The sequence below is a fragment of the Xiphias gladius genome, chromosome 3, assembly GCF_016859285.1.
Source record: "Xiphias gladius isolate SHS-SW01 ecotype Sanya breed wild chromosome 3, ASM1685928v1, whole genome shotgun sequence".
In the NCBI taxonomy this organism is placed as follows: Eukaryota; Metazoa; Chordata; class Actinopteri; order Istiophoriformes; family Xiphiidae; genus Xiphias; species Xiphias gladius.
The window spans coordinates 25,932,360-25,960,203 of NC_053402.1; the positions used below are offsets into that span (position 1 = coordinate 25,932,360).

A 27,844-nucleotide genomic window follows, 5' to 3' on the forward strand; every position below is an offset into this window, starting at 1 on the left:
AACGGAGAAACTACAGACACACTGGAGGAATTACCAACCAGCTGCAGAGAGACAGACAGGTCAGAGGGACAGGTCAGAGACACAGATCAGAGAGAGAGAGAGGTCAGAGACAGACAGGTCAGACAGACAGATTTTGGACCTTTAAGGGGTCTATCTGCGATGCATTCGGGGTCCAGCAGCTCAGTGACTCTTCAGAGGCGTTGGAGAAGATGTAGAGTAGGAAGTGATGTCGCCAGGTGGAGGGGAAGTCCACCGTCAGCCGGGCGTTGACTGCACTCGGGCCTTGGTTCCTCAACTACACACCAATATCATCAATATTATCAATATCATCAGTCTGATTAACATGGCGAATGAGGTCACTGCTGCACTGCGAAACAGGTTGCTAGAAACCTGACAGAAACTTTCTTTGGGAGGCTGATCAGTGTGAAACCCTGATAGTGGCACCTCATCTTTTTAAAAATGTGAACCACCACCCTGGTCTGCCAGTAAAAGGGTGCTGTCGTCAACCTCAATGAGACACTGAAGCGTCAACCAAGACAGCCCCACAATGTCCAGAGTCCACAGTATCTCAGGGTGAATCTGATCCACACCTGGTGCCACTGCAGAGCTTTTTGACCCCTCAGAGACGTCTGTTGGAAAAATAAACAAGTCTTCCCCAGAGTCTTCCAGCCCTGCCTTCTTTATGGAGGATAAGTCAGTCGAATTCAGGAGATCCTCAAAGGGCTCCTTCCCAACAATGTCCTCAGTCAGGATCTGCTGAAAATAGCAGGAACTAAGTCCTGCCTCTCACTCCTGAGTTCTTGGACAGTTTATCAGATCCTTTTTGAGGGCAACTAAAAGTGCTTCTCCCTGATGTCTTTGAACTCATCCCACACATGAGTTTTTTTTACTTCAGTGACCACAGAAAGTACAGTCCTTTAAATCTCCGGACACCTGTCTGCTGCTTCAGGAGTCACCTGGACCAACCAAACCTGAAAGTAGTCTGTCATCAGCTTGATGGCCTCCTTCAGCACCAGTGTCCACCTGCACGTTCTTTGGTTACTACCAGGACAGGCACCGACGACGACAACATAACACAGCAGTTTATTGCTATGACTCCTACCCCTCCACCAGCACCTGCACCTGCATCTCCCCCACCAAAGATTTAACAATCCATATCCCTAGAGCCAGTTTCTGGAGTCAATATCTAGAATACCAAGGTCAACACCTTTGCCAACTGCCAGGAGCGCAACTGTACTCTGTTCCTGCCCTTTCGGGTCATGGCCCCACAAGGTGATGGTTCTATGTTGCTTCTTTGGGCTGAGCCCCACAGAGATAGACTTGGACACTAATTGCTCACCTATGAGCTCTTCTCCAAGGCCTCATACCAGGAGGAATCCCTAATCCAGGCCAAATTACTACAACTATAAGGCTCAGATTCAAAGAGGTAATTGAACAGGTGTTAGTCTGTCCCTTCACCTGGGACAAAGAGTTGTTGCTCCTCAGGTTACAGAGACACACAGACCCCTCCATGTAAATAAGGTGGTGATTCTGTGACAGGTAGCCTCATTCTCATTCTAACCAATGGGTAAAACGAGTCTTTTTAACTTGTAATCAGTGGGTCTGACGATGTTTACTATCCTGTGTTAGTCTTGGTGCTTGACACATACAGTTCATTTGCAAATGTTCTGCAGCTGTTTGTTGTAACCAGTGGTTTCAGTTATTCTCATTAGTATTTCTGACTGTAATAAGCGGTGTCACGTGTTAGACCACAGCCCCATATCACCTCATAAACATGCTCCACCAGTGGACCCGCTTCCTCTAAACTCCCAGGATGCATTGCAGGCTGCCAGCCAGGAGGGACAGGACAACTTCTGGAGGGGATGAGCCACTGAAAACGTAAACAGACATCATCATGTTCAGTCCGTAACTCAACCATTATGTTAAACAAAGACACAGATCCACTGGATTCATTCGTCATGTCGTTAGTTTTACCCTCTGATCTCCAGCGTTGCCTCAGCTCTCACCTGAACCTTCACTGTGACCTTGTTACTGCTCGTGTTCACCGAATTCTTACTGAGAGAGACACAGACAGAGAGACAGGCAGAGAGAGACAGAGACATCAGCCGCCTCCAATAACATCATCTAGAATTTCAGTCAAAAGCAGAGCGACAGCTTGTACCTCCTGATTCTGAGGTTGAAGGTGATATGACTCTCCACCTCGTCGAGACGACCGACACTGAACAGAAGACCTGTCTGCAGCTACAGACCAGAGAGACAGAGAGAGCGCGACAGACAAACAGAGAGAGAGAGAGGTCAGAGACAGACAGGTCAGAGGGACAGGTCAGAGACACAGATCAGAGAGAGAGAGAGGTCAGAGACAGACAGGTCAGAGGGACAGGTCAGAGACACAGATCAGAGAGAGAGAGAGGTCAGAGACAGACAGGTCAGAGGGACAGGTCAGAGACACAGATCAGAGAGAGAGAGAGGTCAGAGACAGACAGGTCAGAGGGACAGGTCAGAGACACAGATCAGAGAGAGAGAGAGGTCAGAGACAGACAGGTCAGAGGGACAGGTCAGAGACACAGATCAGAGAGAGAGAGAGGTCAGAGACAGACAGGTCAGAGGGACAGGTCAGAGACACAGATCAGAGAGAGAGAGAGGTCAGAGACAGACAGGTCAGAGGGACAGGTCAGAGACACAGATCAGAGAGAGAGAGAGGTCAGAGACAGACAGGTCAGAGGGACAGGTCAGAGACACAGATCAGAGAGAGAGAGAGGTCAGAGACAGACAGGTCAGAGGGACAGGTCAGAGACACAGATCAGAGAGAGAGAGAGGTCAGAGACAGACAGGTCAGAGGGACAGGTCAGAGACACAGATCAGAGAGAGAGAGAGGTCAGAGACAGACAGGTCAGAGGGACAGGTCAGAGACACAGATCAGAGAGAGAGAGAGGTCAGAGACAGACAGGTCAGAGGGACAGGTCAGAGACACAGATCAGAGAGAGAGAGAGGTCAGAGACAGACAGGTCAGAGGGACAGGTCAGAGACACAGATCAGAGAGAGAGAGAGGTCAGAGACAGACAGGTCAGAGGGACAGGTCAGAGACACAGATCAGAGAGAGAGAGAGGTCAGAGACAGACAGGTCAGAGGGACAGGTCAGAGACACAGATCAGAGAGAGAGAGAGGTCAGAGACAGACAGGTCAGAGGGACAGGTCAGAGACACAGATCAGAGAGAGAGAGAGGTCAGAGACAGACAGGTCAGACAGACAGATTTTGGACCTGTACTCTGTTCCTGCCCTTTCGGGTCATGGCCCCACAAGGTGATGGTTCTATGTTGCTTCTTTGGGCTGAGCCCCACAGAGATAGACTTGGACACTAATTGCTCACCTATGAGCTCTTCTCCAAGGCCTCATACCAGGAGGAATCCCTAATCCAGGCCAAATTACTACAACTATAAGGCTCAGATTCAAAGAGGTAATTGAACAGGTGTTAGTCTGTCCCTTCACCTGGGACAAAGAGTTGTTGCTCCTCAGGTTACAGAGACACACAGACCCCTCCATGTAAATAAGGTGATGATTCTGTGACAGGTAGCCTCATTCTCATTCTAACCAATGGGTAAAACGAGTCTTTTTAACTTGTAATCAGTGGGTCTGACGATGTTTACTATCCTGTGTTAGTCTTGGTGCTTGACACATACAGTTCATTTGCAAATGTTCTGCAGCTGTTTGTTGTAACCAGTGGTTTCAGTTATTCTCATTAGTATTTCTGACTGTAATAAGCGGTGTCACGTGTTAGACCACAGCCCCATATCACCTCATAAACATGCTCCACCAGTGGACCCGCTTCCTCTAAACTCCCAGGATGCATTGCAGGCTGCCAGCCAGGGAGGGACAGGACAACTTCTGGAGGGGATGAGCCACTGAAAACGTAAACAGACATCATCATGTTCAGTCCGTAACTCAACCATTATGTTAAACAAAGACACAGATCCACTGGATTCATTCGTCATGTCGTTAGTTTTACCCTCTGATCTCCAGCGTCGCCTCAGCTCTCACCTGAACCTTCACTGTGACCTTGTTACTGCTCGTGTTCACCGAGTTCTTACTGAGAGAGACACAGACAGAGAGACAGGCAGAGAGAGACAGAGACATCAGCCGCCTCCAATAACATCATCTAGAATTTCAGTCAAAAAGCAGAGCGACAGCTTGTACCTCCTGATTCTGAGGTTGAAGGTGATATGACTCTCCACCTCGTCGAGACGACCGACACTGAACAGAAGACCTGTCTGCAGCTACAGACCAGAGAGACAGAGAGAGCGCGACAGACAAACAGAGAGAGAGACAAACAGGCGGACAGACTAAGTACAGGTGTTTCCATTGCAGTAAATCAGTTCCCCTACCTAAGTTTCCACCAGAAGAACCAGGTTCTGAATTCAGTTCTGGGGACAAAGTTTTACCCGTAGGACAGTCCCTTCTCAGGGGGTTGTCTTTTCTGAAGCTGCAGGAACTTTCGGGGTGGAGCTTGCAGTGCTGAATGTTGCTAATTGGTCAGGTGGAGTTGCAGCCATTTCCAACTCAAGCCTATTAATCAACCCTAAGCTCAATTATAACTCATTTGAAAGCCTGGTTCTTAGTCACTCACATCCATCATGGAAAACTTTAAAGCCTGTTCTATTTGTGATAGTGTACCGTGCTCCTGGACCGTACTCTGAATTTTTATCTGAATTCTCAGATTTTTTATCAAATTTACTGCTTAGTACAGATAAAGTAATTATAGTAGGTGATTTCAATATTCATGTGGACGTTGATAATGAGCCTTAGAGCTTCGTTTTTCTCATTATTAGACTCAGTTGGCTTCGCACAGAGTGTAAATAAACCCACTCACTGTTTTAACCGCACCCTCGACCTCGTTCTGACTTATGGCATCGAAATTGAACATCTAGTAGTCTTTCCACAGAATCCTCTTTTATTAGACCATTATTTAATAACAACTTTTGAATTCCTATTGCTGGACTTCACACCATTAAGCAAAAATGTCTTTGCTAGATTTCTATCTGATAGTACTGTAGCTAAATGTAAAGAAGTGATTCTGTCAGCTCTTAATTCACTGCCATGTTTCAATATAACAGCAGACTCCTATGCTAACTTTAGTCCCTCCCAAATTGACCATCTTGTTGATAGTGCTGCAGGTTCAATGAGAATGACATTCAAATCTATTGCCCCTCTAAGAAAGAAGATAAAAACAAAGGAGGTTAGCTCCATGGTTTAACTTCAAAACACACATATTAAAGCAAACAATGCCAAAACTTTGTAGGACATGGCGTTCTACCAAACTGGAAGAATCCTGTTTAGTCTGGCATGATAGTCTTAAAACATATAGGAAGCTCTCTGTCATCCCAGAGCAGCCTATTACTCATCTTTAATATAGGAAAAATAAAATCAACCCTAGGTTTCTTTTCAGCACTGTAGCCAGGCTGACAGAGTCATAGCTCTATTGATCCATATATTCCCATAGCTTTCAGTAGTAATGACTTCATGAGCTTCTTTAACGATAAAATTATAACTATTAGAGTCAGTATCAGCACCTCCTGCCCTCAACCGGCACAAATTTATCTTCAAACACAGGAACCTTAGAGACAGCTGTAAAACCTGATATATCTATTAGAAAGTTTTTCTCCCATTGACTTTCACCAACTAACTTGAATAACTTCAATATCTTCATCTAAAACATCAACCTGTCTCTTGAACCCCATCCCAACTAGGCTGCTTAAGGAAATTTGACCTCTAGTTAGCACCTCTTTATTAAATATAATCAATCGGACTTTATTTATTATATATTATATATTATAACAGGCTATATACCGCAGTCTTTTAAAACAGCTGTAATCAAACCTCTTCTTAAAAAGCCTACTATTGATCCAGGTATTTTAGGCAACCATAGCCCACAAGTTGTGTGACTTTCTACAGAAAAATAGTTTATTTCTGGATTTTCAGTCATGATTTAGACTGCATCATAGCACAGAGACAGCACTGGTGAAAGTTACAAATGACCTTCTTACTGCATTGGACAAAGGACTTGTCTCTGTACTTGTCTTGTTAGACCTTAGTGCTGCATTTGAAACTTTTGACCATCACATCCTATCACAGAGACTGGAACATTTATTTGGCATTAAAGGAATCGCTCTAAGTTGGTTTAAGTCCTATTTATCAGACCGATTTCAGTTTGTACTCGCTAACGATAAATCCTCCTTATACTCAGAAGTTAGTCGAAGAGGTCCACAAGGTTCTGTGCTTGGACCAGTTCTATGCACCTTATATATGCTTCCTTTAGGCAATATACTTAGGAAACACTCCATTAGCTTCCATTGTTATGCAAATGATACCCATTTGTACCTTTCAATTAAGACTGATGAAACCCATTGGTTTGCTAAACTTCAAACATGCCTTAAGGACATAAAGACCTGGATGACCAACAACTTTCTGCTTCTAAACGCAGACTGGATCCGTGACTGCAAACCACCTACTGGCCCCATGATCCTGCTCAACACCCAATTATTATGCTTCAATTATTTTGATTATCAGTCTTATTATTAATCTTATTATTATTGGTCTTATCATTAGTCCTGTTATTGTCTTCTTCTTATTATTATACATTATTATTTATGTGGAACCTGCATTGTGCTATTTTGTCATTCCTCCTGCTTTTACTCGACATTTTAATAATAATAATAATTTGTCTCTACAGTAAATAATCATATGTGTCTGTTTTACTGTGTGTCCTTGTCTCATGGGGTTGCCGAGGTCACAGATCACAACGATGGTCTGAGTCTCCTTCCTCTGAACACACACCAGTCTGTTTACACCCTGCAGATAAACACATGAAGTTGAATGAATATGAACTGGAATCAGTGGTTTTGTGTTTCTGTGTGTCAGTGTTCTTGCATTCACCTTGCTGCTCTGGAAGTGTGTGTGTTCAGGAACTTGGACCACCAGCTCAGTCTCGTATGCTCCCTCACCATTGTTTTCTGCCGACACCGACAACAACACTGACTGATCCTCACCGACCAACACACTGTCTGACACACTACCACACAAACATGCACACACACACACACACACACACACACACACACACACACACACACACACACAGACACAGTCATCAGTTAAATTAGTAGACTCCAGTAGAATCAGTGAAACTAAAAACAACAGAATCTGGAATTTGAACTTCTTAAAACTGTCCTTTTCTTTTCTAATCCACTCCACTGTTTCTTCTCCGGTATACTCAACCTGTTCTACTCTACTCTGCTTTACTTTATTGTTTTCTACCATGTTTTATTCTATTTAACTAATTTCTATTCTGTTCCACTCCACTCTACATTAAATTCCATGAACTGAACTCTACTGTTCAGTTCTACTCTATCGCTTTCTGCTATATCCTTTTCTAAACTTTTGTTTTCTGTTTCCTTCTATTGATTAAGACTGTGGATTTCTGTGTTGATAAAACTTAATGTTTGTTTGTTACTAGAAATATTTTTTATCTGTAATTAATAATGATCTTGGTGTTTGTTAATAAAGTTTATTGATAACGAATATATATTGTTGTCAATAATGATGTTTGTTAATAAAATTTATAGATGCTGCAGTGTGTGTGTGTTGCTCACGGCTCAGCGCTCAGCTTCAGGTCAGGAACACAGATGTTGTCGTCTCCACAGTCCAGAATGATCCTGGTCTACACACACATACACACGCACACATGCACACACAGATACAGGGTTTGTTTGGCTTTATGTGTGTCTGTTCCCTCATATGTCTATTTTTGTGCGGACCAGTGTGAGTGAGGACATTTAGTCCCGTCCTTCAAATGTCTATTTCTGGGTTCAGACCTGGTTTTAGTGTCCAATTTAGGTTCAGTTTAGGCTAAGTTTTTGGGTAGACACTTAGTTGCTCATGTTCACATTGTTTTTTTATTGTCATTCCACACATATGAATTTCATACGGGGAAACATCGTTGGCAGGGACCTTAGTGCAACATAGAACAGACATTAAGGACGAGTGTGCAAAAAACACAATTTTAGCCGTTGGGGATCCTCACAGTCTGAGAGAAGAAGATGTTGAATAGCTGGGTAGAGGACGATTTGATGGTTTACAGTCAGAGGCCATGGAACTATTTGTGTCTGTAGGTTTACATGCAAAGATTCAGGTTACGTGGGTAATCTGAAAACTTAAACTTGTATACATGCAGCAGGTCTTTAATCTGATTTCCCTCCTTCTCTGACTTACTCAGGAAGCAATATTATTAATTTAAGTGTAGTAGTGTTACAATAGGCTCTTTGTGGGTACATTTACTCTGGTAGTGAGAGCAGTTTTCCCTTACAGCATGAATTGTCTGAAAGTTACAAATATTCAAATGTTCTGCAGCAGAAACCAATTTATTTACACCTGTGCAATGTACGCAGTTTCAGTTTTTCAGTTTGAATACCAGGATGCATTTCTATATGTAATGACCTCTACGTACATCTCACCATGATGTGTGTGTGTGTGTCTCTAAGATTTACCTGTGCAGCAGCGTGTGTCTGTCCATGAAGCAAAGCATGCTGGGTAGTGTTGAGGAGGCTGATGTTGGTAGTGATGAATATCGGACTCAATTTATCCCGGACCTCCTCTTCAGACTGCACAAACACACAAACACGCACGCAGGTGTGACTCTGTTCATCTGTTCTTCTTTTTCATGTGTTTTTTTACTGTCACTCACCCTAAGGTAGGCGGTCTGATTCACACAGGCCACGCCCACCTCCCTCTGAACCATCAGCTTTATCATCTCCTGTGGCTGATTGGTCGACAACAGCAGTGTCCGTCGTGCCATTGGCTGCTTCATCTTGTCCAGCTGTAGTTCCAGCCCCAGTGCTGCCTCAGCCAATCAGAAGGCAGACAAATAAATTGAGGTCACTATCAATAAAATTCTGTGTAGAAAACGACAAACTTCTGAGAACATCTTTACCTGTATGAGGATATTACCTGTTTCAGGTTGTGTTTACCTGTCTCAGGTTTTGTTTACCTGTCTCCTGTGGGATTCTGTGACCATACACATAGACACATATCTGGATAACAAAACTACAAAGAGAGAGAAAACATTTGTTCTTAAAATGTAATTTAATGAAAACATTTTATTGTAACATTTATAAGCTCTCACAGTATTGATACTCAATATGCAAAGGACACCAGCTTTTATATCAATGATCATCCTGTCGGTCTTAGCTGGAACCTGTATTCATCTGTCCTGCACTTAGGAACTACTTTAAGGATCACTTTGGACTCTCCTTAAATACCCCAAGAACTTTTAAAGGATCCTGGAATAACATTAAGACTTCCTGGAATCTCTTTAAGTACCTTAATAGACCTTGTGAGCACCCGGAAATTCCCTAAAGAAAAGGGAGCCCCCACAGAAATATTCAAAGACCCTGGAAATCCTTTAAGGACCCCCTGGAATGTCTTTAGAGAATGCAAAACTTTTTAAGGCTCCTTTTAAGCAACTAAAGGACTCCTGAGTCAATGTTGATCACTCTAAAATGTCTTCAAGAACCTCTAGAACCCATCTTAAGAACTACAGAGCTTTTTCAAGGACACCTGAACTCCAACTCTCTTTGTTAATTTTGATCAATTGTAAAAAAAATGATTGTTCATTCAAATTGTTACAGTTTATTCCATTTTTATGATAAATACTTATAATACAGCTAGTACATTTGATTTGATTAGTCTTTCCTTTTTCATTTAATTGTTTTTTCTTTGTTAGTCAATCCGTTAGTTAGTTTGTTACCAGGGCACAGGTGTGTTTTCTTGATGACACAGTTTGACATCTGGATTCAGGAAGTCCGGAAGTAGAGCGAGAGAAATTCTGGAGCGGATCACTACCCGGGATCTGAACACAGAAACACACAAATTTATTGAAAAAGTTACATTTTCATCATGCGATTTTGGACCGACTGAGAACTTTCTGTCAGTCACTTTGTTTGAGAGGTGGTAGTTAAATTTATTAATCCTCGGAGAGAAAACTAGTCAGTAAAGTTATCTGATATCTTGAACAAATCCTCAACCCTTCAATCTCTTTTCAGATACCTAGATTAGCTGTTCCCAACCTGGGGGTCAGGACCCCCACTAGGTCACAAAATAAACCTGAGAGTTTAAATGGTAAAACAAGTCAAATGAAGCGGAAAAACATATTTCTGCTATACAAAATTATATTGATATTTTCTGACTTACCTCCAATCTTTATTTTTTCCCTGTGAAGTACTGGATACTTTTAACTCTTCAATTAATATCCATATAAAACCCAAATCAGTTTTCAATTAATGGGTCACCATCGAAAAGATAAAAGCGACTGGTGACAAAGTATCACGAGTAAACGTCCTCAGCTGTCACTGGCCAGGAAGTCTGTGAACCATCTGATCACTTTCCTTTAGATTTTATGACATCATACCTGTAGGCAAAAGCTCGGTCTGCAGCCCATGCTCCAACCAGTAGGTCTACAACATATACAGACAGGAGGTGATCCAGATTATTGATTATTGATATACAGTAATATGAATTAATGACTTCTGAACCCTCAGCGCATACCTGGGTATCCATTCCCGTCAATGTCAGCCCCTCCCCTCAGAGTAAAGCCAAACGCCGTCCTGCTGCTAGGCAACGGGCTGTCAATCACCTGAGAGGGCGTGGCTGACAGACCATTACTGTTGCCCAGATAAATAAACACCTGGCCACGCCCATCGTTGCCTGACCAGGGAGCCCCTACAGCTACATCTGGGGAGAGAGACAATAATTACAATAATCCAGCCTAGAAGCAACAAAGGCATGGACTAGTTTTTTTTGTCTTTTTGAGACAGTCCCAGGGATGATCCTGAATTTAACATTATGAGACTGTTCAACTGGTTACCGTGGTAACCGTCCATGTCCAGGTCACCCAGCACAGCAAGAGCGGAGCCGAACCGCCCGTACAAGGAGAAGCCAATCAGTGATTGGTCAGGTTTGGAGGCAAAGGAGGAGTGTCTTCTCTGCAGGTACACAACCACCTGGAATAATAAAAGTAACAGCAGTGGTATGATCCTGCCGAATATCTGACAGGAAACATACTGATTGTGTGTAGTAATGTGAAAATAGTGTGTATGTTTCAGTCAATTATACTTTTTAACAGTTTACTCATCAATCACAAAATAACCGGATAAATACATTTCCTCATACCTGGTCTATCACAACAAATTACTGACGGGGAAACAGCATAGGTGCAAAATTGTTTGGTAATTAGATTAGAATATTTCGTCTAATTATTTAGAAGACTTGTGCCAACTGGTCCAGACTAGTTAAGATTGGCTGCGACTACTTCAGACCGTTTAATAGCTTACATGCTGGAAACTGCAGGGCAGGAATGCGCTAGAGCTGAAGAAAACTTGATCAACTTTAAATAGAAAACATTTGATAACTTGTAAAAACAGCAGGAGGACTTTAGATGCAACTTAGACTGTGTTCCATAGAATAATACTAGTTGAGACTAGACTGGTTCATTGTAATATACTATTTGGTTGAGAAAGGTTTGTAGTGGTTTAAACTAGTCCCAATTGAGACACAAATTAGTTTTGATTAGTTTTATACTAGCTCAGACTAATTCAGACTAGTCAAGACAAGTTGAGACTGACATAGTCTAGCTAAGACATGCAGAGAGTAATTTAGACTAGCTAAGACTAATATAGATAGGTTTAAACTAGTTAAGCTAGTGGAGACTGTTTGAGACTAGTTAAGATTCGCACAGACTAGTTAAAACTATTTGGGAGTGGTTGAGAGTTAGTTAGAATTATTTCAGACTGGTTCAGAGTAATTAAGAGTTAATCAGACTACTTTTAAGTGGTTTAAACTGGTTTGGTGGGGTTTAGTCTGAACCATTCGGAACAGATTCTGACACGTCAGCACATACTGAACCATAGCTGAGCTAAAACTGAACTATAACTGAACATATACTGAACAACATGCTAAACCACAGTTATGTAACTGAACCAAGTCCACAGATCTGCAGAGACCTCGACTTCTCCCATGTGACTGTACCAGGACAATAATGCAGATTTACAAAGACAACAAACAAATCTGGGTGAAATGATGTCTGTAAAAACCAAGTCAACAAAGACTCTAAGAACTTTACTGGACTGATATGTTCAGACCTGTCCTCTCTCCTGCAGCTGCTCCATCACCCGGTCCATGTAGAGTGGTGCTCCGATCAGTACATCATCTAAACTGCAGACAGACAGAGAGAGAGACAGACAGACACATGGATAGAGAGACAGACAGACAAACAGACAGGAAGATAGACAGATGGACAGACAAACAAACAGACCGACAGGCGGACAGATAGACAGATACATGGACAAAGAGACAGACAGAGACAGACAGGAGGAACAGCTTGACAGATGGACAGAAGGTCAGACAGACAGACATACAGACAGACCGACAGATCGACAGATCGACAGATCGACAGATCGACAGATCGACATTTACTCACAGGTTCACTTAATACCAGAAACAATGGATAACTTCTGAAATGTTTAAAAATAACCAAAATTTCTGTTCATCTGTTCCCACCCATCACTGTTGATGTCAGCCACAGCCACACTGTGTCCAAAGTATGACGCCACCTAATGGAGACAGAGACACCACAGGTCTAAGTTCAAACTGTAATGATATCACTTTCACTTAAGGCAGATTTGCGTTTGTGATGACATCATGGTCTCACCTGAGCTCCCTGGAAAACATGGTAAACACTCAATGATCTACTGCTCCTCCCGTCATAGATCTTCACCTGTTAGCACACACAGACAGACAACAGAGCCCAGGAGAACTCAGAGGAATACAGCCCTGTACCACAGAGCACAGGAGAATCCAGTAGAGCAAAGTAAAACAGAACCTCGTCGACTACATTGAGAGTACCGCAGAATAACACTGTCATCTTAACTTTTCAAGTTAAAAGAGACACTAGGAAAGGATGTCCACTCTCTTCTCTTTGATAGGTTTACTGAACCATTTGCGATCTAAATAAGAGAAAAGAGTCACATCGATTCCAGACTCTTCATAAGGCATAAAATTACCTGATATGCAGACGACATACTGTTATATCTAACAAGACCTTGTGTGCTGTCCATCACATGATATGTAGCTTTGGTAAAGTGTCTGGCTACTTAATCACCTGGTAAAAAACGAAATCTCAAAGACCACAACTTGGGATGCTGACAGGCAGACAGAGCGTAAAAAAATGGAAATTCATAGTCAATGATCTGGATCTGGCCAATGCCCCATCCCTTCACCAAGTTTTGTGCAAATTGGTTCGGTACTTCTTGTGTAATCCTTCTGACAAACAAACAAAGAAACCAACAGACATATCCGACAACCTCTTTGGCAAACGTAATTGAATTAAAATAAAATAAATACATAGTTTACAATAGTGTACTTTTTCAAGAGTTCAGTAGAGTAATCCAGAGGACAGTAGAGTAAAACAGAGTAGAGTACAGTGGAATAATTCACAGTAGAGGTAAATATAGTCTTACTGTTCCTGCTGTGTTTCTGTCATTGGGAACACCGACCACATAATCTGAAGCACAAACACATAGTCATTGATTATTGAACAGTTGCAATGATGTCATTGATTTGATTCTGTATGCCATCAATTTGTCATCACACAAATGAATCAGGTTGGTTTACTTAGTTACACCTGAAGACATTATATTATATTATATTATATTATATTATATTATATTATATTATATTATATTATATTATATTATATTATATTATATTATATTATATTATATTATATTATATTATATTATATTATATTATTATATTATATTATATTAACCTGGTATGGAGTCTCCAGTCAGCAGACCACTGGCCACAGAGTAACCTGACACACAGAAAAACATAGAACTCCAGTCATTTTCCGTCAGATTTCAGAGAACAGAAACACATTCTCTATTTGTCTAATTCTTTTCATCAAAATATATCAGACGTGGCAAATATTTGTTGGAAACACTCTCTGAGATAAACCAAGCTAACACTGTAATGTGCTGATGGCAGCCAGCCAGCAGAGAGAGTCCTGGGAAGTTCATTGTTGATAAATGAGCAGCAGTTGATTGGTTCGATTTAGATAATCCCACAGCCAGGATTTGATTACAGTGTTCCCACTGAATCCTGGGAAACGCAGTAATAGCTGATAGAAGTGGGAGCATGACTATTTGAATGAGTCTTGTTTTGTAAACTCAACGTTCAACACAGGTGTACAGGTCACTCAGAATAAAAGCCTTCCTCAGTTCTACTCACCATGGTAAAGGTCATAACCTCCTCTCTCATCTGATTGACTGATGCCTCCCACAAACTGGATGGGATTGTCACTCTGCCAACTGCTGATGATGTCACTCACACCCACTGTGAAGATCTGACCTGAAATAAATGTAATGATGTCAGCAATGAGTCAGTACAACGTAAATCACTTTAAACATTTGTGAAATTAAATTAAGTGTACGGGGTAGAGACGGAATTCAACACTAACCCTCATCATGGTTCAGACTGTTTTTATTATCATGAGAAGCAACAAGCAAGAGTCAAAGAGTTACGTAACTCCTCCTGTACATCCGGTCTGCAAATTTCCAGAGGTTTAACTTCTCACCTGGCTGCAATCATGTACAGAGGTACTCCAGGACACTATGGCATCACTGTTTGGTGCGGATACAGGTGCAACAGAGCACACCTGTAGCCACACCCCTGAGTAATGCTGCAGTGACCAGTGAAACGGAGAAAGAAACAACCTGCTCAGCCTGCTACCCCTTAATTGAGCATGTAGAAAGACAAAGCATGTTTCCATCACATTTTCTTCAAACTACAAACATAGTGTTGAGCATGCTGACATGCTGAACGTGTTTTTTAACTAATTAAAATGAATGAATGAATGAATGAATGAATTAGTGAGTGAACCCTGAGCAGGAAATTCATGTTTATAAATTAGAAATTTAAGCTGAATTAACTTGAAATAACCAAAGCTTTTATATTTACATTAAATTAATAAGATTACTTAATTCCTCTGTTATTTTTTACAGTGTAGTGATGTCAATTGCTTCCTGGTGTAAAAGTAAAATCCTTCAGGTTCTTGCTCATAAAAAAAATGACTCTGTGATGTAATAAAGTGTTTTCATATATGAAGTTCAGTTTTAATCTCCTGTATTTCCTGTCAGTGACCAGCGGGCGTCTCCACTCACCCTGGAAATAGAAGCTCCCTGGAGCTCCCAGCACCAGCCGACCCTCCTGCAACACATTGACATGAAGACGTTCAGACATCTGCCTCCGTCATAGCACAGTCTAGTTGTTCTCATGACAACAGCATCAAGACTAAAAAAACACTGATCTGAAGGAGGTTCCTGGAGTTTAACGTCTAGTAAAGAAGGTTCCAGGTTATCAAATATTTTTCTGGTTCCTAAACTCTAAATAAATCTCTTTGGGCTGTTGGTCCAACAAAACAACTGAAGATGTCACCTGGAAATTTGTGATGGACGTTTTTTTAACCATTTTCTGATCTTTTACAGACAAATCAACAGATTCATCGATGATGAAAATAATCACTATTTGCATCCCTAGTTAGAAGCTAGGATTATTAACCACCTACAGTTGTGACTTTGCCCACCACCGCCTCACCTTAGTGATATCAACACTGAAGCCAACCTCACAGTAGCGTTGGTCATTTCCTAGGCAACGAAAGAAAGAGATGAGATGAGACTTGGAGACAGAAAGTCTTCCTGTCGTGAGGTGTTTTCAAACACAACTTGAAGCTAATTTTCACCTTGTGTTTTCATGTGAATCTGACAGTCAGCTGATGCACCAACTCTACAAACTCACCTGTGTGAGCCTGTGTTGAGTTCAGACTCTGACGGATCTTTGATCAGCAGAAATGCCAGTTTTTTGCCCTGTAACCTCTCCTCTCTGCACATTCATAAAGACCTGGGATAAACAAACGTGTGAACACGTCTCTGACCCTGGTCAATTCAAGTCTGTGTATGCAAACTTGTGTCTTTCAGTTGACTTTATATGCAGTCACACCACCTCTGAAAATTTCTTTTTGGGTACTGAACTCATCTTTAGGCCCCTGACATGGTGTTTTTCGAATAGACTTTTTTGTCTCAGAGGAAATTTTATTTTAGACACATACAGTGTCTGCTGTTAAAAATTCAAATCACATAGTGCATACTTACACAGGCTGTCACCCATACGCATGCACACAAACAGTACCTACAGCACATATACAGACTGCCATCAACCAACACATAGCAAACTGCCATCATATAGTCATCATTAAATGTACATGTGTACAATAAAAATGTATTTAAAAGTGTACATGTGCACTGTAGGTGTGTACAGTAAAAATTAAATTAAAAACAGATCAAATCTGGTGTGTTTGCCCTTTTGCTTCAGTTTGTTTGAGCTGCTCTGAAAACTCAAACTCTGCTTGAAAAGAAAGATCTCAGTCCAGTTCAAATCAGACTTTAGTGGTTCATTTGTGGTCTTAAAGTGAAGACCAACTACAGGACTTTGTGAGAGTAGATCTGTAATTTTAGCTTGAAGTCAAATGATAAACTTCTGAAACCGTCTGCTGATTGTAAACTGCTCAGGATGAAATGCAGATGGTTGATATAATCGTGAACTGAACTGCCGGTCTTACTGTTGTTCATGTGTCTGTAGTCAGCCTCGATCATGGTTCCTCTGCAGGGGGAGAAGAAGGTGGATCTTCCTGTCCTGTGGTCCAATAGGAGGCAGTTCCCCACAGGTGTTTTCCCTGACTCCGCCCCTCCCCTCTGAACATTCCAATGAAAGAGTGGAGCACACGCCTGACAGGTAAAAACACTCAGGTTATCACCCTAACCTGACACTCGTCTACGTGTCTAAAGCATGATGGTCATCAGGTCTTATTATAGACTGGTTTTAATGTTACACTGTGGAATCATGGGAGTCCAGTTCTTTAGGGCTGTAGAGACCACTGGGATTTTAATGACCTGCAGAGGTTACATTCTGCAGATCTACAATAGATAGATAGATGTGTTTTTGGAGAGTGACACTTCAACACATCCCCGCTGTAATCAGGAGGAGGACACACAGAGGATGCAGAGGAGGAAGGAAGCGATGAGGGAGGAGAGCTGGGTCCAGACAACAGAGACTGATGGAGAAGAGGAGATATGAGCCGCATCTCCCTTCTGTCATCATGGGCAATGTAAGATCGCTGGACAACAAGATAGACGAGCTAGTGTCCTAGTGAGGAACCAGAGGGGCTTCCTGACTGTAGTGTTATGTGTTTCAATGTGTTTCACAGAGACCTGGCTTCAGGAAGACACTCTGGTTCCCATCGCTACCATCGGGAGTTTTCAGACAGTTTGGGCGGACAGGAAAAGGATTGTTTTTGCAACCCAGACATGGAACCTGTAGCTGTGGGGCTACATCCATACTACATACCTAGGGAAGCTGTCACATGCCATCTCTGTTGCTGTTTACATCCCCCTCTCTCTTAACTTGGCAACTGTGTGTGACGTCATCCACTTTGTTACCATCAGACTCCAGACTCTGCACCCAACTGTTTCTTCATGATCTCTGTGGACTTCAACTGGGCAAGACTACTACTATATTATAGTAGTTTTTACTTTTTTACTTATTTACTTCCTAATTCTTAACCGTGTGTTGTGCAATTGTAAGAAAGCAATTTCCCTTCGGGGATCAAAAAAGTTCGTTTGATTCTGATTCCAATTCTGAACACGATTCCTTGGAGAAATTATAGATCACAAGTTGAACTGGAAATCATTAATATGATTTCATCCAAAAACATATGGATTATTGGCAAAACAAGAATCATGCTTAATTTCAGTTCCACATTATGCTAACATTACTCCATTATTGACGCTAATATAACTGCAATATAGCTTGGGCGAGTACTCACACTAGAAAACTGGAAAAAGACTAATTAACTACAGAAAAGATTTTTTAGTCTTTGTTTTCCAATTAATAAACTTCAGGTCATTCAGTTTATTTATCGCTATTTCAGTAGCACTACCGTCTCTCTTTAATGATGTTTTTCAGAATATTTCCATCCTTTCACAACCAGAAAGTCATTTGGAGAATCTGGAGTTCAATCCCCAGTAAGTGTACCGGGATGTTTTTAAAATAGATATATATTGTGTATGTTAACAAATCCATCATTGTGAACTTTTAGTGCCTTTCTATTGTGAACAATATTGTAGATTCTGGTTTGCACGGATAAACACATGAATTTCTTTGCTCCTGTAATATGCTGATGTTGTGGTGATAAATCTTTATCTACTGGAGTGACCTGATAATTATTCTTCTCTCTCCTGTAGTTTTGTTCTTCCTCGTCTCTCTCTTCTTTCGTCCTGTCGCTTTCTGCAGGTGTTTCTGCCTCTGGTTCTGCAGAGTCTGGATCTGTGACTGCAAACCACCTACTGCCCCATGATCCTGCTCAACACCCACTGCTTCAATTATTATGATTATCATCTATTATTATATTGAGTTTTATTTGTACTATTATTCACCCTATCATTATAATTATTAGTTTTACTATTTATTGTTACGCATCTTTATGTTATACGTTTACTGTTCTATGCCCCCCCCCCCTTTTTCTCTCTCTCTATTTCTCCACCCACCATGAACCGGGTTCTGTTCAAGGCTTCTACTTGTTAAAAGGGAGTTTTTCCTTGCCTCTGTTGCCAAGTGCTTGCTCACGTGGGGATGTTGGGTCTCTGTAAATAGAGTATGGTCTAGACCTGCTCTACATGAAAAGTGCCCTGGGATTACCTCTGTCTCATTGTGAAGGAAAAGTTGGTTTGTCGTTTATTCACTTTTGGTGAAGCTCATATCTCTCCCAGGGGCTTAAGATAGATGTTTTATGAGTTCAGGGGGGCCTACCTATGGAACATCCTGCAGCTTTACAATAAATGGAAATGGAAACCCAAGCTATGCTTGTCTCAGGTTCAATTTTTGCCCAGTGCATGGGTGGCGCGTTAACATCATATAAGTTTCTATCCTATTGGATGATGTGTATGGGTTGAAGTAAAGAACCAATTGGGACTAAGTTCTTTGTCTCAAGAAACACTGTTAAAGATGATTGTAAGGCTCCTTCTATTGAGAGAATCTCCTTTGACTTCTTGTGAAAAGGTTTGTTTGTCTACTATATTATAACTCACAATATGTTTCACTTTAACCCTATCAGTGTTTTGTGTGTTTAATTGTGTTCAGTCTTTTGTAGAAAATCTTTCAAAACATGTCCTCTGATAGTATGACTATTTCCTTGTGATTTAACTTCTCATAACTTTTAATTTACTCATATTTAAACTCATACTTCTTTCTTCTTTTTTGTATTGTACCAATAAAGAAACAAAAAAGTGTCCTCATGAGTATTAAATGAAATTAAATTCAATTTTATTTATATAGTTCCAAATCATAACAGAGGTTATCTCAGGGCACTTTTGATGTAGAGCAGGTCTACACCGGACTCTTTATAGTTATATATACAGAGACCCGACATTCCCCCATGAGCAAGCACTTGGTGACGGTGCCAAGAAAAAACTCCCTTTTAGCAGGTAGAAACCTTGAATAGAACCTGGCTCATAGTGGCTGGCTGTGTGCCTCGACTGGCTGGGTTGAGAGAGAGAGAGAGAGAGAGAGAGAGAGAGGGAGAAAAGAGGGGGTGGGCTGGGGTGGGCTGAGGGGGGGGCGCATAGCACTGAGCTGAAGTACAAAAGAGTGTGTATGTTCTCACCAGTAAGTGTGTGCTGCTGACTGATCGAACTGAAGCTCCAAACCACTGCTGACTCTTAAAGGTGTGACAGAACAGATCAGAGCTGCTGTATTCCTCATCACCTGTAGGTATAACAGGTTAGAAAGGCATGACAGATACATCTATGACAGATTTGGGAGGTCTAACAGGTTTGACAGGTTTGACAGGTACGACAGGTACGACATCATCATGATCAGAGATAGATGATACTGCCTCTGCTTTAACCTAATTGGACGAAGCATAGGTCATATTTACCTTTCAGATCAAGGTTGATTATGTCACAGGTCCCGCCTCCAGGTGACATAGGGCAGAGGAATACCCCCCCTCCCTCCATCACCCCTGATTGGCTGGTGTTGCCTTTGGGAGCTCCAATCAAGATAAAGGACCTGCAGAAAACACATCAGCATGTCTCTAATGTGTTTCTAATGCAGTTTGACCTCTTTAATCTCCTAGAGGACCTCAGAACTTCTTTCACAACAAGCAGAAAATATTCAGTGAGGACCCCAGAAAGTCTTATTTCAGGAACCTAGAACATCTTCTATGACCAGAGAACTTCTTCTCTAGCCCTTGAACGTCTTCATCAAAGACCTCAGAACAGTTCCAAGATGGCTCCGATCTATTGGTAACAGCTCCTGTTGATCGGAAAAGTAGTCTGTCTACCTGAGACCTTCATCAAGGACCCCACAACATATTCTTTAAGCACTTTTCAGTGCTAGAACGTCTTTTTTTAGGACCCCAGTCCTTCTACATCCAGGACCACAGGACTTCCAGGAACTTATAACTTCTTCATCAAGAACACCCAAAAGATTCCTCAAACTTTTTCAAAGAACCCCAGATTTCCTCTCACATAAATTACAGTACTCCTTTAAGGACCCAAGAACGACCCCATATGGGGTCTTCCAGAGCATTCTGGGGAATTCTAGAACCACCATAACATTGCCGACAGTTCTAAGATTAAGCTAAACCTTCAGGATAAGTAAACTGTTGGTTGAATTGTTTGTTAAAGAGCATTAGATTCAGGTGTTAATTGGGAGTTAGATAAGGCAGGTTTAAATTGTTCATTTATGTGTTAGTTAAGGTTTTACTTAAGTTAGTTAAGGGATGAATTAAGGGATATTACGTGTGGTTGATGGTTTCGCTAACAGATTAGTTAATGAGTTAGTTGAGCGTTTTTTTAAAGACAGGTTGAGTTTATTTAGTTAACTTATGTGTTATTGATGGTTTTAGTTAAAGGTTTATCTCAGGTTCTTACTGTCCTACTGTTGTTGTCGGAGTTAGTTTAGGAGTTAGTTAAAGGTTTAGTCAAGGGTGAATGAAAGTTTTCTTATGTGTTGTTGGTGTGTTAGTTAAAGGGCTAATTAAAGCAGTTTAAGGGTTTTGTTAAAGGGTTATCAAAAGTTAATCAAATGATTAATAAAAGGGTTCTTGCCTGTTGTTGATGGTGTGAAAGTCAACAGAGAATCCAAACAGACTTCCTGTCGGTCCGCTGAACATCATAGCCTCATCCAGCAGGTTCAGATACACACACTCACTCACACACACACACAGCAGCATGCACACACACTTGAACACACACATCACAGCTGTCTGTCTCACCGTCTCACCGTCTGTACATAGACTGAAGAAGCTCTGAGTTTCCCTCAAATATTCAAAACCTCCTATAACACTTAGTGTGTGTGTGTGTGTTATCTGAAAGATGACTGACTGCTGGCTGCATCAGTTTAACCACATTTGGCTGCTGTTTCCTGGTGATAGGAGCTAAAAATAAAAGCTGGTTTATCTGTTTCTTTTATTTTGTACTTTTTGTTCTTGTGTTTGTGGTGAGTTCGTGTACGTGTCTCTTGTCTGTAAAACATACATTTCTCTGGTTATTTCACACTGCCGATGATTGTGTGTGTCTGATATTTTCCACACAGTTTATTTCCACTTTGTAATCTTGGTCTTAACGCTTGTTATTTTTCATATTCATCTATAATGTTGTAATTTATCTTTTTAAAACGGACTTGTATTGATGGTAACCTAAACATGACTTTCACAGAAAGTTAAAGAAAGAAAAAGAATAAGGTTGTAGAGGTTGTCCTGAGGATGGCGCTACAGAAAAGGTCACAGGGTCTGTTACTGTTACTGCTTTAACATTTAGCAGACATAGTACCCTATTACCCCACTAAAACATTGCTCTCCCAGTACGCAGGCTTACTTGTGGTTCCTAGAGTCTCCAAAAGTAGACTGGGAGGCAGAGCCTTCAGTTGTCAGGCTCCTCTACTGTGGAACCATCTTCCAGTTTGGGTCCGGGAGGCAGACGCCCTCCTCACGTTTAAGAGTAGGCTTAAACCTTCCTTTTTGATAAAGCTTACAGTCAGGACTGGCTCAGGCTGGTCTTGAACCATCCCCTAGTTATGCTGCTATAGGCCTAGACTGCTGGGGGACTTCCCATGATGCACCGAGCGCCTCTTCCTCTCCATCTGTACGCATTCATATGGCATCAATGCGCGTTACTAACTGGCTTCTTCTCTCTCCTGTAGTTTTGTCCTCTCTCGTCTCTCTCCTTTCGCCTCCTGTCGCTTTCTGCAGGTATTTCTGCCCCTGGTGCTGCAGAGTCTGGATCTGTGACTACAAACCACCTACTGCCCCATGATCCTGCTCAACACCCCCTGCTTCAATTATTAGGATTATCAGTCTATTATACATCTCTATGTGGAACCTACATTGTGTTATGTTCTGTTTCCTCCTGCTCTCCTGCTCTGTCTGTCTCCCCCACTTTCTCCCCCTCCTTCTCTCTCCCCAAACGGTCGAGGCAGATGGCTGCCCACCCAGAGCCCGGTTCTGCTCAAGGTTTCATCCTGTTAAAAGGGAGTTTGGTGCTATATTAATAAAATTGACTTGACCTAACTTGACTGTCTGCAAATCAGATACCCTTTGGGTCAATAATATATAAGATGAAAGCTGACTCGACTCTCACTAATGAAAAAGCTGCTATATTTTCTTACAACTAATGAAAAACAGATAAGTGCATCAATGTTGCAAAAATTTCCAACACTGATCAAATTGTCAAGAAATTTGCAAAACTAAGTCATTTTTGATTTTAGTGCACTGACCTGCTTTATTCTGTCTTCTCTCAAGACACAGATTTCTACAAAATAAGTTAATATGTAAAAAACAAGTCTAAATAATCCCACTGCAGGGACTTGTTTAATAAATCTGTTTCTTTTGTTTCTATGTGTGACCATGTCCAGATCAGTGTCTGGATGTCTGAGTGTTGAGTTGCTTCAGTGTACCCAGGTCTGGATCTCGGGCAAATTTTTCAGGCAAATAAAGCTGATAACTTAGGAAACTATCACAGTAAGTAACTTCACATACTGCGAAAATTGTGTTAATGCTACTGGTGTTTAATGTTTTATTATTAAACAACAAAAATAGACTTTGCCGTGTGTTTGCTGTATCATGACTGCAGCAGAAGCAAGAAATAAAGGCAATATAAATATTTAGATCAATATAAAAACAATTATCAACACTAATGACAATAGAAGTAGTCTCACTGTCCGGCCTGAGACATATCAAACTGGAAAAATAATCTGTAAAGAGGATTTGTCCTTTTTTTTTCGTCATCACTAGTCCATATACAGCAACCCCGTGGCTTGGGGGTTAGGATGCCGCCTGTAGACCACAGTGTACAGGTTCAGGCCTGGATGGAGACCTTTGTTGCATCTCTCTCCCTCGTTTCCTGTCACGTCTTTACAGGCACCATCTAATAAAAGGCAAAAATTGTACAAAACTAATTCAAAAGAACAAAACACCATGTCCTTAAATTTTCTTGATGAGAAACTGTGGAATAAAGAAAAGAAATCTGGTGGTTTGGTCCAAGCTCATTTCTGTTTCTAAATATTTTCCACGATTTGATGAAATATGGAAAACCCACTTGCAAATCTGATATTAGATGGCATAGTGACACACTTACTTTTTAATATGGTAATAAAATTGAACAAATCTGGAGATATTCTGAGGATTTTTCACCCAACTGGCCTGGTGAATGCTGAGTTTCATCAGGTGCTTGGAACCTGGTATACCTGCCTGCAAGTCTAGCTGAATTAGATTTTGTTTTTAGTGTTTAGTTAAGTGTTTCATCTCTACAGACAGAGCCTCTCTTGATGAAATGAGCCCTGTACACATTCTTTTTTTAATGAATCACCTGTCCTTGGTTACTTTGGAAGTCAGAGGTCAAAAAAACAAACAAAAAAAAAAAAACCCCAGCTAGAGTCGAGTTTCCAGATAATGTTTAAATATTTTAATCATCAGGATTAAACGGTTTGTAAAATCAACAGCTTCAGAAAAAAAAAAAAGAATATAACCCTTACCCACGTAAAATACTTATTTTAAATATTAGTGGATAAAATATTGAATAAATGTTCAGTGTGTTGCACTTAAATAACAATGTGTGTTTGTATGTTTCAGGCACTCTGTGGGGACTTCCTTCAGGTTCCTCACTCACATTGTTGGGACTCTGGTCCTCAGAAAATACACCATTAAATTTTAGGGTTTGTCGTAATTTTTCCCCACAAATTTGTCATAAAGATCTGTGAAAATGAGATGATGCACTTCAAAAGGCTCATCCTGTAAACTAAAATTTGTTAGAACATCATTTTCTGGTAATGCTAAGTCATAATTATGAAATAGAGAAGTCCAAATGTCTCACTCTTTTTTTTTATGTGGTCAGTTCAGTCCACAGTGTTTGGTTGGTCTCCAGATAATGGATGTAACTCAGTGTAAGTCCTCCTAAATGACAAAAACAAATTTATGTGTGTATGTTATGGCAGGTGTGACCGTGCCACCTGCTGATGTTTCTCCGTTAACACATTCAACTGGAATTAGCTCCACCTACCAATCTCCAGGGTTACCCTCGCCATAGTAACAGGTTGTTCAGGAGAGCGGCGAGACGTGCCTCCAGACCAGGCCCTGCCCTGTACACCTGCAGAAAAACCAACGATAAGAGTTCAGCCTGAGGGTGACGCTGTGTGTGGGAGAAAGCTGGACCGAATGACCAAGTCGGGTTCATCCCACAACATGTCGCACTCACCTGAGAGAGGCAGAGGGACAGACATAGGGAACAGCTGTCTCCCTGCTTACTTAGATTTTTTTAAAAGTGAAGTTTGTACATAAAACAAATATAAAATGATGGCTTCAAGTATGTGAATTTCTAGGTATGACTTGTGGTACGAGTCCAGCTAAGTCTAGAGCAGAGGTTGCTCTGGTTGATTGCAGACTTCAGATTCGGTCCTGGTCTTCCAGCTGCTAGCAGCATCTGGACATTCTGATATGCTAGCGGACAGGAAGAGGGTGGTGCCTAAGAACTCCTGCAGGAAGTTATGTAAGCAGGACACAGTCCAGATGTTATTCAGGATTAGATGCTGGCAACACAGGACGATCATTGTTGCAACTGGAACTGTCGGCCTGCAACAGTCAGTAAAGAAATAATTAAAGCGGTTCCCCATGATAATTCCGATTGACGCCATATTTCCCCAAATTAAGCTAATTTCCCTGCAGTGATTTTAGTTTATATTTTAGAGAAACAGATCTGTCTGTAACTTCAGCACTAAACTGTGACAATGCAGAGTACCTGTTTCTCTGATCTGTTGAGCAGGGGTGTGGTTGGGAGGAGCAGTAACATTTTCACTTAAGAAATGAAATTCGTTTGCAGCTCACACTGAAGGAGGAAAGACAAGTCCTTTATTATATACAGTATGATGAGACCACAGCTTCAGCCTCATGATTCACATCATCATCACCCGTCTCGCTACTCTGCTTTGTCATTAAAAAAAATACTCAGACTTCACTCTACTAAAGATCAACTCTTTGTTCCAAGAATTCTGCAGTTTCTATTGTCTGACTCTTCAAAGCTTTTGTTGATGATTTTAATATATGTGACATATGGAATTACTAAAACTGAACATATTTAAATTCTTATGAATATGACAGCAGTGAGATCTAATCGACTTGTATGATTGTCCATCATCATAAAGACTCAACCGTCTTAGATGAACTATAACTTTTAGAAAACAAACTATTTGCAGAATATCATCATTTACTCACCTCAACCTCACTCTCTTTTCCTCCTTTACCCTCCTTACTGTTGCTTTTATTTTTCTTTCACTCCCTTTTTCTTCCTGGTTCCTCTTTGGCCATCATTTCATTTCTTTCATTAGTTAATTTTAAATGGCTTTGCATTTTGGGGTTCTCTTTCTCTCTTTCTGCCCCACTTCTATTCTCTCCTTTGTTTGTTTGTTTGTTTGTCTCTCTCTTTCCTCCAACTGCTCCAGATCTTACACTCTTGTCTTTCTCTGTAGTAGTTATTTTAAGCAGCTGCCCTCTCCCTCTGCGGCCCTGCTAACAGAATGTCCACCAGAGGGCAGCAGAGAGATTTAACGAACATTAATACTGCAACGCACCTGTAATCCTTTCCTCCTTCTCTCATCCTCTTCCCATCCTCCTCCTCGTACTCCTTCAATTAATCTGACAACAGGAGAATGAGGAATAATCCGTCTTGTCTCCTGATCAATAGTCAATGAGCCTCACGGTCATATCTGTTACTGAACTCACTTTTGTGTGTGTGTGTGTGTGTGTGTGTGTGTGTAAATACAGTTTAGTAAACCGATCCTTTTATAGACTTTAATTATTCTGTTTTTGACACACAAACAACCTCAGCTGCTTCTAAAGGACCTGATCACTGCTACTACTAACACTAATGCTAATGCTACTGTGAATGCTAACGCTAATGCTAACACCAATACTAGCTTTAAGGCCTTATACTGCCTCAGATCTGCCTGTCAGATGGTCGAACAGCATCCGAACCCACCACAAACAAACACGGACATGTCCAACACTGACATCCCTCAGTGATTGGTCAGCTGTGTACAGGTGAGGAAGTGGGCAGGGTTTGAACTTGTCACTTTTCATATGAACAGCTGAGGTCGACACTATGAATGCTTTCAGGCTCTTTGAACATGGGAGAAGTTATCTCCATATTTAAACCATCAGGAACACCATACTAATACTGGGTAGTTCCTTCCTTTGGTCTCAAACAGCCGCAGTTCTCCGTGGCCTGGATTCCACCAGATGTTCGAAACATAGTTTTGAGAGTTTGGTCCATGTTGACATGATTGCATCACATAATTTCTGCAGATTTGTCAGCGTCACATTCACGCTGTCAATCTCCCGTTCTACCACATCCCAAAGGTGTTCTACTGGATTAAGATCTGGAGACTGGGGAGGCCACTGAAGTTCACTGAACTCACGTCATCTTCCTGAAACCAGTTTGATGACTTTTGCTTTGTGACATGGTGCATTATCATACTGGAATGAACTGAATGCCAATACCAATGTTCCCCCACACCATAACACCACCACCAACACCAACCTGGACTGCTGACACGAGGCAGGTTGAGTCCATGGATTCATGCTGTTGTTGCCAAATTCTGACCCGACCACCTGCTGCCTCAGCAGAAATCCAGATTCATCAGACCAGGCTACATTTTTCCAGTCCTGAACTCTCCACTTTTGGTGAGCCAGTGTCCACTGCAGCCTCAAATTTCTGTTCTTGGCTGACAGGATTGGAAGCCGACGTGGTCTTCAGCTGCTGCCACCTGAAGGGTGGAGGAACTACAGCAGGCTTCTTTCCTGTTCACCACAGTAGTAAAGAGTGGTTATCTGAGTTACTGCAGCCTGTCTGTCAGCTCCAACCAGTCTGGCCATTCTCTCATCAACATGAACTGCTGCTCACTGGATGTTTTCTGTTTTTTGCTTCATCCTGAGTAAAAACTCTAGAGACTGTTGTGGACTGCTGTGGAGAATCCCACGAGATCAGCAGTTTCAGAAACACTCAAACCAGCTTGTCTGGCACCAACAATCATGCCAGGGTCAAAGTCACTGAGATCACATCTTTTTTCCCTCCATTCTGATGTGTGATGTGGACATTAACTGAAGCTCCTGACCTGGATCTGCAGGATTTTATGTATC

General features: G+C 41.4%; 1 protein-coding gene and 1 long non-coding RNA gene across 3 annotated transcripts in view; both read right to left on the reverse strand.

Moving 5' to 3' along the window:
* Nucleotides 1-21,617, reverse strand: part of itga2b (integrin, alpha 2b) — a 24,429-nt gene extending 2,812 nt beyond the window's left edge. Inside the window, exons 1-27 of the mRNA XM_040124183.1 lie at nucleotides 21,267-21,617; nucleotides 20,093-20,223; nucleotides 19,820-19,920; nucleotides 16,721-16,886; nucleotides 15,700-15,749; nucleotides 15,267-15,312; nucleotides 14,335-14,454; nucleotides 13,874-13,918; nucleotides 13,563-13,606; nucleotides 12,755-12,820; nucleotides 12,604-12,656; nucleotides 12,186-12,258; nucleotides 10,913-11,048; nucleotides 10,594-10,779; nucleotides 10,457-10,502; nucleotides 9,797-9,898; nucleotides 9,038-9,093; nucleotides 8,735-8,886; nucleotides 8,538-8,651; nucleotides 7,644-7,711; nucleotides 6,928-7,063; nucleotides 6,751-6,843; nucleotides 4,192-4,271; nucleotides 4,004-4,084; nucleotides 3,794-3,899; nucleotides 140-295; nucleotides 1-41 (exon numbers count right to left, since the gene is read on the reverse strand). The exon at nucleotides 1-41 is cut by the window's left edge and continues 46 nt beyond it. Of these exons, the coding sequence (XP_039980117.1) occupies nucleotides 1-41; nucleotides 140-295; nucleotides 3,794-3,899; nucleotides 4,004-4,084; nucleotides 4,192-4,271; nucleotides 6,751-6,843; nucleotides 6,928-7,063; nucleotides 7,644-7,711; nucleotides 8,538-8,651; nucleotides 8,735-8,886; nucleotides 9,038-9,093; nucleotides 9,797-9,898; nucleotides 10,457-10,502; nucleotides 10,594-10,779; nucleotides 10,913-11,048; nucleotides 12,186-12,258; nucleotides 12,604-12,656; nucleotides 12,755-12,820; nucleotides 13,563-13,606; nucleotides 13,874-13,918; nucleotides 14,335-14,454; nucleotides 15,267-15,312; nucleotides 15,700-15,749; nucleotides 16,721-16,886; nucleotides 19,820-19,920; nucleotides 20,093-20,223; nucleotides 21,267-21,415 (2,597 nt within the window). The 5' untranslated portion in view covers nucleotides 21,416-21,617. The remainder of the gene's footprint in view (nucleotides 42-139; nucleotides 296-3,793; nucleotides 3,900-4,003; nucleotides 4,085-4,191; nucleotides 4,272-6,750; nucleotides 6,844-6,927; nucleotides 7,064-7,643; nucleotides 7,712-8,537; nucleotides 8,652-8,734; nucleotides 8,887-9,037; nucleotides 9,094-9,796; nucleotides 9,899-10,456; nucleotides 10,503-10,593; nucleotides 10,780-10,912; nucleotides 11,049-12,185; nucleotides 12,259-12,603; nucleotides 12,657-12,754; nucleotides 12,821-13,562; nucleotides 13,607-13,873; nucleotides 13,919-14,334; nucleotides 14,455-15,266; nucleotides 15,313-15,699; nucleotides 15,750-16,720; nucleotides 16,887-19,819; nucleotides 19,921-20,092; nucleotides 20,224-21,266) is intronic.
* Nucleotides 21,618-23,202: 1,585 nt separating this feature from the next.
* Nucleotides 23,203-27,786, reverse strand: LOC120786674. 2 transcript variants are annotated; one of them, XR_005706745.1, is made up of 5 exons: nucleotides 27,246-27,786; nucleotides 26,278-26,341; nucleotides 25,449-25,535; nucleotides 24,714-25,282; nucleotides 23,203-23,582 (listed from the first exon to the last, which is right to left on the reverse strand). It is a non-coding gene; the product is annotated as an uncharacterized LOC120786674 (long non-coding RNA). The 2 variants fall into 2 exon arrangements; XR_005706744.1 differs by lacking the exon at nucleotides 26,278-26,341.
* Nucleotides 27,787-27,844: the final 58 nt, after the last annotated feature.